Source organism: Malus sylvestris, chromosome 2 (genome assembly GCF_916048215.2).
Source record: "Malus sylvestris chromosome 2, drMalSylv7.2, whole genome shotgun sequence".
NCBI classification, from domain to species: Eukaryota; Viridiplantae; Streptophyta; class Magnoliopsida; order Rosales; family Rosaceae; genus Malus; species Malus sylvestris.
The window spans coordinates 13,508,717-13,522,613 of record NC_062261.1 but is presented as its reverse complement, the minus strand read 5'-3'; the positions used below and the strand labels follow the sequence as shown (position 1 = coordinate 13,522,613).

The 13,897-nt window shown below is 35.7% G+C and overlaps 1 protein-coding gene and 2 long non-coding RNA genes across 3 annotated transcripts; 1 reads left to right on the top strand and 2 right to left on the bottom strand.

Annotated features, from left to right (window-relative positions):
* Window positions 1-3,917: 3,917 nt before the first annotated feature.
* LOC126611342 (uncharacterized) lies at window positions 3,918-5,815 on the bottom strand. Its single transcript, XR_007618813.1, has 2 exons — window positions 5,696-5,815; window positions 3,918-4,976 (listed from the first exon to the last, which is right to left on the bottom strand). It is a non-coding gene; the product is annotated as an uncharacterized LOC126611342 (long non-coding RNA).
* Window positions 5,056-7,392, top strand: LOC126611322 (patatin-like protein 2). Its single transcript, XM_050279548.1, has 6 exons — window positions 5,056-5,360; window positions 5,461-5,642; window positions 5,812-6,004; window positions 6,251-6,412; window positions 6,600-6,887; window positions 7,047-7,392. The coding sequence occupies exons 1-6, from the start codon at window positions 5,247-5,249 to the stop codon at window positions 7,266-7,268; spliced, it is 1,161 nt and encodes a 386-aa protein (XP_050135505.1). The 5' UTR covers window positions 5,056-5,246; the 3' UTR covers window positions 7,269-7,392.
* Window positions 7,393-7,900: 508 nt separating this feature from the next.
* LOC126611337 (uncharacterized) lies at window positions 7,901-11,604 on the bottom strand. The gene is made up of 2 exons (XR_007618808.1): window positions 11,227-11,604; window positions 7,901-11,091 (listed from the first exon to the last, which is right to left on the bottom strand). It is a non-coding gene; the product is annotated as an uncharacterized LOC126611337 (long non-coding RNA).
* Window positions 11,605-13,897: the final 2,293 nt, after the last annotated feature.

Genomic DNA, 13,897 nt, shown 5'->3' with positions numbered 1-13,897 from the left:
GATGAGGAAGAGAGGAAATGAGGAGAGAAAGGTGCAGATCTGGGATTTTAATGAATCTTGTGAATCCTTGCGCGACAAAGCCTTCGTCGTCTAAAGTTCCATCTTTGTCGCCTTTCTTTTTTATAATTATTGTCTCACAGACCTTTTCAAAGACTTTGTGCGACGAAGCTTAAAAGTAGTTCTCGTGCACTTATTCAAGGGCAATAGAGTGCTTCGTTGCGCAATACTTTTGTTTGCCGTGCAAAAAATGACGCCAAATTCTTATTTTACCGCGAAATTTTTTCATAGTTTGTGCGACAAATAGTTTAGGTCGCTGGGGAAACATCCGTTGCGCGACAAAACTCTTTGTCACGCAAAGTTTTGTTTTTTTTTTGCTGTGAACATTTGCCGCAACAACACACATTGTTTGCCACACAAAGCGTACTTGGATGACGAATAACATAAGTGGTCGCCTTCATAAGGGTAAGGTTTCAGCGCAAAAAGATTACGCCCCCATATCTCTATCTCTCTACCCAAAGCCTTCCTATAGAGTTATATCTCTTGCCCTGCCTTGCTCCCCATTGAGAAATAGAACTGACTAATCTTAAGGCAAAGGGTCGAGAAACTCAACGCCACTATTCTTGAACAACTTGGAGTTGGGCCTTCTTTTCACATTATTACGGATACAAAAATAATGGAAAAAATTGAATTCAATTGTCAACTGTTCCTATCAAAATCAGAAATAGGATTGATTATGGGAAAGTTTGAATTCAATTGTCCTGTTCCTATTAGAATCGAAAATAAAATTGACTATGGATTCAAGCCATAGCACATAGTGAAGTCCGTTAGAATTCACGTTTCTGATCATATCCAATTGTTACTTTTATTTCTACTTGTTGGATATGATCAGACAAATTTGTACAATATATATGCTCCCTTCCAGAAACGAGATTTAGATAAAAAATTGCACGTGGCGAATATGTTAAAAACAAGTTTCGGATGCCAATCATTTCTTATGGTTTTCATTTGCCCTAACCAACCATTCAACTCTTCAGTGTTTGCATTGAATATAATTAAGGGGCAATAATAGAATGAGTTATTCAAATACGAACAGATTTTTGAAAAGAAAAAAAAATCAAATACGAACAGATAAAATAACATAATTAATTTTAAAATTTTAGAAATCAAATTATGTGATATCGGGCAAGATCCAGTATCTTAGATGTAAGATATGTATTAGATTCAGATCGATCCGAATACTGACAGATGAACACACTCACAGGATTCACATCAAACGTCACGTGTATTTTCACACAAAAGGGTAGAATTCCCCCATTTTTTCTTTCCAGTAAAATGCTGGTTGAATGCAATGTCCCAGATTCTGTTATAAAATTCATGAAAGTTCTAGGATGGGTACTAGTTTAACCTAGAGGGGGTGAATCGGTTCCAATTTAAAAATCCAATTCAATTTTCAATTTAATTTTCAGTTCTCAAATTAATTCCACATTCACATCACATATAAACTATCCTACACATATGCAATTATAAAGATAAATAAAATGTGCACACAGGATGTAGGATTTAACGAGGCAAAACCCACCACTGGGAAAATCCTCGGGCTTCCAAGCCAGGACAAACACTAAGAGAAATGAGTATAAAAAGACTTACAAAACTCATCAACTAGACACACATACTAGTAGGCAGTTTTGTCTCCACGCTTTGCTACTCGATCTCTCTTCAGCCTTCGAGTGGAAGTGGCACGACACTAACGCGGCCGTCAATCACTGTCGCCTCGAACTTTGCAGGATACTAACGCGATCATGCAGAGTGAATGTATGATGTTATGATTTTTGAAAAACAATCAATTACGAAAATCACAAGGCACATTTTCATAATTGATTTCTTGTTAAAGCACGATAAAAATCAGTGATTAAAATAAGAATTAAACTTTTGAAACCGCACAAATGCAAACTGATTTTTCTCTCTCAAAATACTTGAAAACCATTCTCTGTGTCATGGGCTGCTATAAGATTTTTCTCTCAAAAATTATTTCATAGACTAATAGCAACGTACAATTAGAATATCAATACACATGCCGCATTAGAACAGAGAAAACGAAAACTGGGATTACGATGCAGACTCGTGAAAAAACCTAGAGCATGAAGTAATGTATTTCCAAAACAAATGACACAGCAACAACTTGAAATCCTTACTCATGCATATGCGGCAGCCATAAACAAAACCACAGAACCTACTTTAATGCATGATGCGCCCAAAACCCCGAACCCTATTGTGCTGCACTCGGTATTATATATGCTCTGTTTAATCCCGTGTGTGTTATGCGGCAGCCCTAAAACCCTAACCTAATGCATCTATAAATAGACTGCAGTAGAAGACTTTAACTTGATTTCAAATTCCTTAAGATTGGAATGACATGTTACCAGATAAAAATTAAAACCAATAGGAATTATCAATATGCTAAAGGTGCAAATGTACAGATCAACAAGTAGTCTAGGAGCATGCGGCTAATTAAAAAGACATGGGCTTTTAATTAAGATAATGAAATCATAATTAAAATATCAAACTAATAAATGTGAGAAGCCCAAACCTAAATAATCCATTTAACATAGACTTGGACTATATGAATGTATATGCATGTCAAATTTACCTGAGTGGATGTCTCTGAAACGCTTGTCATTTTGTGATCGAGAGCACGTGAGACAAACTTAGACTAAAATAGTTACAACTGAAATAAGCACTAGTCTAAGATTACAGACTCGGCGTTTTGTTTAGGAATAGCCAATTTTACCTAACAATTCATGACGGGAAAAAAATCGACTTGATTAGATTTATTTAGGCAATACAAAATCAATTAAATAATTAGGTATTTTGATACAACTATCACAACTTTGGTGCTTTATCTGGAAAAATTGTAATCTATCAATACATGTGATGAGTTCATTTTTGCTCAATGGGATTTTAATATTTCGGGAAGTTATATACAGGTCATATTGGCCTTTAGTCTCTAATCTATATATCATATTTATCAATAACCTTTGAAGCTATATTTTTTTGTATTTTTAGGTGGATTTCTGATTGTGAATGGATTTGAACGTATGCTTTTGAATTTGATGCTTAATTTATCTATAGTATTTTCCCGATGAGTCAGGAAAAATGGCTAAGGTGTAACTAGCATTACCCCAGCAATACAAAGCATGCAAGAAGCTCCTGTATAATTTTGAAGAGTTGGAAGCGATTAAACTATTCTCCACGTTCGAACATCAACTAGGATTAAGAAATAAAAACTAAAATAAAAGGCATAAACTAGGCATCATCTGCAGTACTCCAACAACAATGCATCAATAATGCGTTATTATTTATGTGAGAGAGATCAGTAACCTTGGTTTGGAACGTCGTGTCTCGTTGACATACGAGGTTGAAACGACAAAATAACATGAGGTATTACAGCATTATTTAGTTAATTACGTAGCTATCAACCAAGTGATCGATCATGATTGGAAGTTATGATCTAAATTAATCCCCATGCAACTAAAGCGTGAAGAGCATGGTATGTAGAAAGACAATTTTTTTTCCAATAGAAATGTCTCGAAGACGTTGACCACATTATTAAAGGCGTGGCTGATAGCGATTTTACCACTTGTAAAATAAAGGGTTAAATCATAGAAAATTCTTGCAAGAGAACAAGTGTTTGTAGTATAGAATGACTCAAGCAAGGTCAATCTCCTCAGGGACTGATATAAACAATTTACGAGTTTTTGTGTATTTAACTTATTTAACTCTAAGAATTACACTAAATTGACGAAACTAAATATTACTGGATGTGACTTAAACAAATATCTAAAATGGGAATTGGTTTATAGGAATAAGGATTCAACTTAAACAAAACAAGTAAATAAGGAAATTCAAGATAAAATAAATGATTGAAGAAAAATAGATTGACAATATGCTAGAGTTCAACCTTTACCAACAACACTCCTACGTAGCTATTCCAATTGCTTAAATAATTGAAAACACACATGCTTTGAAGGTTGGATTTTCCTTGTGTATGTTTTACTTGTGACATTCAAGCTAAAATGCATACCACTACATGCAACTTATCCATGACATTTGGATTAAATATAAACATGAGTGATTCATTAATCTTGGTGAAAATCTTTTTGTTAAACCATATAATCCTTAAGAGCATGATATTTACCTTAGGAGAGTACAATCCTCAATCACAGAAGCACAACCAATTTTAACGTGACATTCGTTCAAAATTGCATCCGATAACTTTTCTAAGCATCCTAATGGTGATCAAGCATCAAGGTACATAAATAGTTTAATTCAGTGATTGAAAATATCAAAGCAAGCATATAACAATACTTAAGCAATTGAAAAAAAAAACTACGTATTCATGTTGGGGCTCATGGCCTCACTCTAGCATAATAAATTATTTACACATAATTAATTTGATACATAAGAAATTATTCGTAACAAAAAATAAATAACTAAGAAAGAAGACACCCATTTCTTTTCTCCCGTCGCAAGTCTATGTGAAATTTTCCGTGTGCACTGCCTTCTCCTGCTCCTCCCTCTGTTTCCGTGCTCTGCCTGCACTCCTGCTTTGCTCCCTCTGTTTCCGCACCTCTCCTCTATTCTGTTTTTTCTTTTCTGCCCCCCTCTTTCTTAATCTTTTATTCTTTCTTTTGTTTTCCACTCAACCCGTGTGCCTTGAACAAATCATGCCATCCTCTTATTTTATTCCCTTATTCTTTTCTTTTGTCTGCCAGTCTGTTTCTTTATTCCTCCACTTCCTTTCTTTTTCTGTTCTGCCTTCTGGTTAGCGCCTGTTGCGCCCTCTTTCTTTTATTCCTCTCTCAGTGTGCCATCCACTTCTTCTTATTCTTCTTTTCTTTCTTTTTTGCCACCAGTCCGTCTCTGCTTCATTTATTTTCTGTTTTTTTATTCTTTCTGTAGTCCACTACTTTCTCCTCCTGAAATTTATTCTAAAACAAATTTAATTGCACATTCACACAAAGTAAAATAAAATGCCACAATTTTAACACAAAACATCACAAAGACTTTAGAAATAGATGGTATAAATGCATGAAATATACGAGTAATCAGTGGCCTAGCAAAATATAGTTGGCCATGGGGGTTTTGCTATAAATTAACACAAGAAGTAAACTGTTTAAACAATCATAATTCATATCTAAGTTCTATAGTTGATTACTGATATTGATTTTACTAAATCTGAATCTGAAATGTCTACTTGTATGACAAAGAGAAAGACAGTGACAGTTCTAAGCATCGATGGAGGTGGCATTAAAGGTCTAATTCCCAGCATCCTCCTCGCCTTTCTTGAATCCAAGCTTCAGGTACTTTACATGTATGTTTGATAACCGTTTCAGTTTTCAGTTTTTAACTTTTTAGTTACTGGCTTATAATCTTGTGTAATTATCTGTGCATATGGAGTAGGATTTGGATGGGCCTGATGCAAGAATTGCAGATTATTTCAACACAATTGCTGGAACAAGCACCGGTGGTCTTATCACCACCATGCTTACAGCTCCCAACAAAGACAATCGGCCCATGTACCAAGCAAAGGACATCACCACCTTCTATTTAGATCACTGCCCTAAGATTTTCCCTCAGAACAGGTCAGTGAGATCTATATATAACAACTTAATACACCAAGGGAAAAGATTGTTACCGGGTAACATGTACAAGGTTATTACATACTTGGTGCTCAACACCAATGATATCTATAACAGCTTCTTAGTCGTCACCCATTTCGATTGGTGTAAATTTATAATCTGGAAACTGCAGAGGAAAAAACTTGTTGACATCAATAAAAAGTTTGGTTGGTGCTGTCATGGGGCCAAAATATGACGGCAAGTACCTGCGCACATTGTTGAGTGGTCTGCTTGGTGACCTCACTCTCAAAGACACTCTAACTAATGTGCTTATTCCATCTTTCGATATCAAGTACCTTCAGCCTGTCGTCTTCTCCACCATTGATGTAAGTTTACATTTTGCACCAGTATTCAGGCCCAGCTTTTGTGCTACGTAGACATAATGTTACTAATTAAGTGTTTTAACTGTTAGATTTGATTTTTTACAATTGTTTGATTTTTTATTTTCAATCTAAGTCATTTATTTTTCGCACGACTTAGTGGTATGGACCCATGAAGAAAAATTGTTTACTATATATAGTTTAGCAACCTAGTTATGTTTTCTTATAGCGAGGTGTAAATTTTTGGTATAGGCAAAAGATCATCCTTTGAAAAATGCTAAGCTCTCGGATACCTGTGTAAGTACCTCTGCTGCTCCTACCTATCTCCCTGCACACTACTTCGATGTCAAGGATGATGAGGGAAGGACTCGCACTTTTGATCTCGTCGATGGAGGGGTTGCTGCAAACAATCCTGTAAGTAGTTATGTATTTTCTAGTCAGATACATATTAAATGTTTTAAGATCAATAAATTGATTAAGTAACCTAACATGTGTGAATGTCTAACAAAACCAACATATATAAGCCATTCAGTTTTTTTCAAAACAGCTAATCACTTTTTTAAATCTGCTAAGTTAATCCATAATCATCAATCATGTATAGACAATGATGGCCATAAGTCACATAAATAGAGAGATGTTGAGGAAAGGCTCGGATCCGATGGATGCGAAGAGGTTGTTAGTGCTATCGTTGGGCACAGGCACCGCCAAGTTCGAAGAGAAGTACAATGCAGCCACGGCCTCCAAATGGGGTTTGATCAATTGGGTCTTGCACAATGGGAACACACCTTTGGTAGACATTTTCAGCGATGCGAGTTCTGATATGGTTGATATTCATGTGTCCACCCTCTTCCAATGCATCCACGCCAAGCACAACTATCTACGTATTCAGGTACGTTAATTTTAACGTGGTACATGCCATCACCGTTAAGGTTATGCAGCAAGTAAATATGGTTAAAACAACAACATTTTGAAATTTACACGTGATGTTTGATTTTACGGTTGCAAGCATGATGATGCTAATAATTTCTTAATGCTGCGAAAATTATAGGATGACTCATTGACCGGTGATGAAGCATCAGTAGATATAGCAACGGAGAAGAATCTTATGAGGCTTATAGAGATCGGGAATGCGTTGTTGAAGAAGCCAGTTTCACGGGTGCAGTTGGATACGGGAAGGTATGAGAAACCTGAGGTAGAAGAGGGTACCTATGAAGAAGCACTGATCGATTTTGCCATAAGGTTATCAGAAGTAAAGAAGACTGAAATATAGAGATTGCAGATGTTAATAATTTGTTTTTATGTTTGTCACGTTCATCAACTCAACTGTGAATCCTTTGATTAAAAAAAAAAGAAAAGAATAGTCATGTTTAATAAAGATTGGAGTTTTAGCATCACATCAATTGATGGTTTTGAATGGGATATAATGGGCGATTTCTCTAAATGAAGAGTTCAATACCAAGTTATGGTTAATTCATCATGTGATTTAGCTCAAATTCTTACCTAATTTCTTTGACTAAAAAATATATTAGACTAAGTTGTGTTAAATTTTAGTCATCAAATAATTAGCTTGACAGTATTATGATAAAAGGGGCTTGATATGGCATCTTAATTATTAAATATAAATGAGATTAAGAATTATTCAAATATAAACAGATAAAAATATTTTTTGAGTAAACCACAAAGTCAACCACTCCATTAGTACCATCATAGGAAATAAAAAATATATTAGACTAAGTTGTGTTAAATTTTAGTCATCAAATAATTAGCTTGACAGTATTATGATAAAAGGGGCTTGATATGGCATCTTAATTATTAAATATAAATGAGATTAAGAATTATTCAAATATAAACAGATAAAAATATTTTTTGAGTAAACCACAAAGTCAACCACTCCATTAGTACTATCATAGGAAATGACAACGAGGTAGCTTTATTAAAAAGGAGAAAATACAATTTGTAGACATAAAACATAATCTTGACCATGATAATAGCCAATATAAGAAATAACAAGGCCAACAAAAGATAACATATATATAAAGTGGTAGGGTAGAAACCCTACATAATCATGATGATAATACCACAAAATGAAACCAGGAGGAGAATCTCACCAAACAAGACCAATAGAAGAGGAACCATGATCTACAAGGGCATCGGCAACTTGATTACCTTCCCTACAAATGTCAGAAGGTCAAAATGCATTTGGAAAATTCTATGCAAGCAATTCCTCCACTCCCCTCTCAATTGCCAAGGAACTAATTGTGGAGAGCACAAGAAGTCAAGAACCAAAGCAGAATTAATTTCCAACCAAAGAAACTTCCAATCCCAAACTGAATCTAATTCAATAAACTAATCACCGCTATTACCTCCACCGCAATAAAGTTAGGAATCTTTAAGTTAGAACAAAAGGCTCCAAGGAACTAGCCTTTGGAATCCCGAAACATATCACCATAACCAGCACGATCGGAACCACTCTTCCAAGCACTATTAGTATTAAACTTAACCAAACCATGACTAGAAAGAAGCCAATACACCTATAAAAAAAGGGAACTTTAACGAAAAGCTCCAACTATTGTTCACTTTAACGAAAAATCAGATTTTTACACTAAAAAGTCAATCCTAATACTATTCACCTTACCCTTTATTTTATTTTTATCATTAAAATTTAAAGTTTTTAAATCATTTTCATTAGTTTTCTTATAAAATAATGAGGGCTTAACGAGACATGTGGTGCTATACCTATCCAACGCACATAAATTGTGAACATCATTATTAATATAACCACATATGCTGCCAAACTGACATGGTAAAAGTGCATGAAACAAAAACGTCCCCAAAAGATTCCACATGCAAACAACATAAACCACATCTAGATGCCATATAAATTCTGCATCTTTGTAGCTTTTCCTCAGTCAAAACACGACCACATAAAACCTTCCATGCAAATGTAGACATTTTAGGAGGAAAAAATTAAGACCAAATCAATCTCCCCAAACCAACAACAGGCAACGAGGCCTTAAGAAATGATGCATCGGGAGCAGATAGCTTATCTGAAAGAAGTGAATTAAAACATTGGAGGAAAAGAACAACACCCCCCTCAATAAAATCAGCCACTTTGTCCTCAAGTGTAATAACTTACAATCCTTAGGTTGTATAAACTTTCTAGAAGCTGGATGGTGCACTGGATTTTCAGGTCATGGAACTATGTTCCCGTGCCCGTAGTACGCCTATCATAACCACGCTTAATACAACTTGAGCCTCCCAAGCTGCTAACCGAACACTACAGAGATGAGCTAAGGAAACTCCTCTGCACTATCACTTTGAACTTTTAGACAAATATGTGTGTTAATTGAGATTTTAAGGTACCCCCAGTACCGCAACAAGAAAAGAACGGATAAACAAGAAAAAAGTTGGTTGCATAAACAAACATTGAAATTCTTATTCATAGAAGAATGAGTGAATTTTTAAGAGGGTGTGATTCAATCTAGATAGGATTGCCTACGTATCTCCGGGAGGGAGAATCACGTCAATGGTGTAGTTATAATTAAAAGATCGGGGATGGAGGGTCAAAGGCTCTCCAACTGTCAAGTTAGCAAGCAATATAATACTTAAGCAGTGAGCAAAAAAATAAGTATTGTGTTACCAGGGATGAACCCTAGAAGGGTGTATTTATACCAGTCGAAGATGAGACCTTTTAGGATAATAGAATCCTTATTAAATCGGGAAAATCCCAGAGGATATCTAGGGATAGATATTGCATTTCTTAGGAGTGTGATTACTTGCGGCGCATGCCAAACCTTAGATTTTAAGGAATCCAAGATTATAGGAGACTTGTTGATTCCTTCCTAGATTAGGTTTCAGTATCGTACTGAATAAGTATAGTCAATCTCAACGAAGTCGTTGAACTTCACATTTGATTCAGGAATTGTATGATGGTGGCATCGTTGCTCCGCTTATTTAGCTCCGCTGTGAAGGCTGTTGAGTCCATGACTGAACTTCTGAGGTATTCGTATTCTAATATGCCTTTCTCCGACCTTGGAATATCATGGTCTTATAAAAGCGGTGCGCCGTTTCCTAGCATCATGGTTATCCCGTCTTGAACGACCGTGACGCTAATGTCCAGCACCCTTCCCATCATTCACATCTATATCATATTTTGGCCTTGTAGCGCATACTTGTAGCGACTGACCATATGCCCCACATTCCACACAGTGGTAGAAATAATCCGGCATATCTTCATATCCTAACTCAATTTCTATTGATTCTACATTGCTACGCTTGACCAACAACTGCAAAGGTGAGTCCGAAGATAAATCTACATCAACCAAAATGTGAGCAAAATGTCCAAATTTCCTTCCGACACTACAAAATATCTGGGCACTGTGCACAAAAAATTCATTGTGCCTTTTGATACTTAAGGACCTCCAATATATGTGCCCATAGACCAATAGCAACAATGCAGCAACTAAAATTTTTTGTGTTCTCTATGAGCATTGCCTTTGATCATAGGACACCATATGGCATTTTGTGCTCAAAGAGTTGAGCACAAATAGGGGGTTTTATGCCTTTGTTTTGACAACCTTGTCAGATGACTTTCCCAATCTATGTTAGCATAATTTTAGTAATCGTGCCCTCAACACTCAAAACTCAAAATAGCCTACAAATTGAAACTGAGACTAAACAAAAAAATATTTTTTTTCATAAAATCAAAATAGCCCACATTCCACAAGCATCTCAAATTACACCATAATTTCAAACCACTTCCACATTCTATCTCAAATTACACACAAACGAAAATAAAAATTAAAATCAATACCTATTTGGATTGAAATAGAAGCAGATCAGCATTAAATCTCAACCGTTTGTAACACACAATATGTCAAAATGAAGCTGGGATTAACAGGAGTTTGTTTTTACCAAAATCGAGGCCAAAGGATGGCAGGACATTGGCCTAAAAGGCCAGTTTAGGTCCTTATGAATCCCTGACATATTTGAGCATGTAAAGCTCGAATATGGTCCCTAGGACTATGGGGAGTTCGTTTGTGCTGACAATCTCGTCCAAGACGACGAGATTTGGTCGGAAAATCTCGAGAAACCTGCAACTCGCCGAATAGTAGAGAATGTTAACTCTCTGTTCAATCCTCGCAAACGTGGAGGAAATTTCACATGCAAGGATAGAAAACAACTTAGAACATCATAAGGAATTAAATGGAGGTAGTTACAAGCCTTACCTTTGTAGGGAAAATGATGAACTCGCGGGAACTGTCTAGGATTTAAGACGAAGTTCTGGTTCTCCGATTTGCGGTTCGAGTCTAGGGTTTGGGACTAGGGTCTAGTTTTGTGTTTGGTGTGTGGTTGGGATGAGGATTGTGGGGATTTGGTGTTCGAAACGTGGTGGATGTGTTGCTCGGGGAGAAGCGAGCCAAGAGAGAGAAGAGAAGGATAAGGGACAGAGGGAGAAACAAATGAGAGAAGTGAGGGAGTTTGACTGAGAGCAGAATGAGAACGTGAGAAGAGGAACTGTGGGAGAAGGGAGAGAATTGTGGGTCCAACAGGCACACACTCGAACTCCAAAACTTTAATGACAGATAATTTCAAATAATGTGAAGAGAGAGTGGTTGGTTACTTTAATTTGTTAATGAGCACGATGCAGGCCAATGACTAAAGGCATTATTACATAAAATTACTGGTAGTTGGGATTAAAGTTTTATAATATAATACATGCATTTTTAGAGTTATAATGCATGTATCTAGCTTTAAATTTGTGGCATATAGAATTCCTAGGTTAATGACATTTTATGAAATCATTTAGTTTTTTAAGAGTTATATTGTAAGCCTTTATTTTTTATGTCTTTTCATATTTTTCACTTTAAGTTGTAAGCCTATAAATGCTTGTATTTGTAAAGAAGAAGGAGAGAAGTTGTTTGAATTATCATATTGATATTTGAGTTGTAAACTCATTTTTATGTGCCTTTCTCTTTGTAAGATTGTTCTGCTTTGTTCTTTCTAGTGTCTACATTGTAGGCTGGTACTACAACCAAAGTTTATAGGGTTTTTAGGCCTCTCCTCGCACTAGAATATAGTGGACCTTACCTATCCATTCTATCTATCATTTTAATTCATTTATGTCCGCTACACCCTGCATTAGTTGGTATTATATTTTGTGTTCTCTTGATCAAAAAACAAATATATATGCCATAGCAGGACTTGCTCAAAGAGCAAGTATGGCCAGACTCTCCATATACGTGGAATTCCACTTCCTCACCCTTAATCAAATCTCATCCGGGTCCCATTATTAACATAACTAATAAATAAAATTTAAATGTAAAATAACGTATTCTCTCTTCCTCACCTCTCTCCTCTGCACTCTTTTTCTTCCTGATAGACGGAGAGCCAAAAAAATCAAAAATTCGTAAATTTTTGTTGGTTTGTGGACTCTTATTCAAATAAATTTCAACTCCATAATTTTTTCAAGAACTAATCTAGTTGATAAAGCCCTGTAATTTGACAGCAAAAAGTATCAAATAACAAAATAAATTTAGAAAACATCCATTTGATCCAAATATTGGATTTGCCAGGTGATGGTGATGAAACGTGTGCGCGTGGGGCACTTTGATCAATAAAAACTAATACTAAAATATGATTTGTGTCCAGACTAGTGAAGGAAGACACGAACATTGTGTCTATAAAAATCAAATGATTTAAATATATTAAAATAGAGGGCACAAAAATGTTTTTTGCGTTTTTGTAAATTAATAAAAAAAAATTAGAATTACGGATATCCATAAATAGTGACACAAACTTTTGTGTTCAAAATTTAGTAGGCACAAATACACTTTTGTTTAGACACAAACTAATGTGCCTTTTTGTTCAAAAAGCACTTTGTGATAGTTTTGTGTTCATTGACATATAAGAGCACCAATATATATTTGTGCTCAATGAAATTGAAAAGGGCACAAATCAATTGTGTTCTTAGACCATATTTTTTGTAGTGGAAAGTGTAAACATCAATCTTATGAGCACTCTAATGCTACTGGCCACTTCGAAGAGAGTTCTTGGCTCCCAAAATTCTAAACCAAAATCCCAGAAACGCACCCAAACAAGTTGTGAAAGTCCCCCAACCTCTGCTTCCACCCCCACCCAAATTAAAAAAAAAAAAACACTTGTGGGTTACAAGTTGAATGCAAATTTTCCAAACTATACAAAGAAGGGGATATTGATTCATTTAATCAGTCATTGCCCTTGTGATTCCTGAGACAATAGTAACTAATTCAATCATTATTCATGACTGAAAAAGAGAGAGTTTAAACTCAAATTTTCCAGACTATACAAAGAAAGGGATATTGATTCATTTAATCAGTCATTGCCCTTGTGATTCCTGAGACAATAGTAATTAATTATAAACCAGTTATTTGTATATTAGTATAGGAAGATGATGATGTTAATTAATTAGAAGCATATATATAGATCTGGTTGATCGATCATTATTAGGCATATTGGTCTTCCGTTAATTAATTTTTTTAAAAGAAGAATGGAGGGTTGGGGGTTCAAGATATCCAACGCTTCAATCTCGCCCTATTGGCGAAGATGGGATGGAGACTTATACATGACCCAGGATCTTTGCTTGCCAATGTGTTTAGTAGACCTGTAAACGGGTCGGGTTGTACCCGACCCATTATTTTAATGGGTCATCTGAACCTAACACATTAAGCTAACGGGTCACCCGAACCCAACCCGTTTCACCGGTTAACCTTTTTATTTATTTATTTTTTTTAACATTTCATCCAAATCAATACACACCCGTTTGTGAGCATCCTCAAAGATTTTCTTGAGCTTGAGGCGCTCTTTGGTCTGTGCATTCGAGATGACTGTGGTGGAGACGCTGAGGAGCAAACCCGGCAT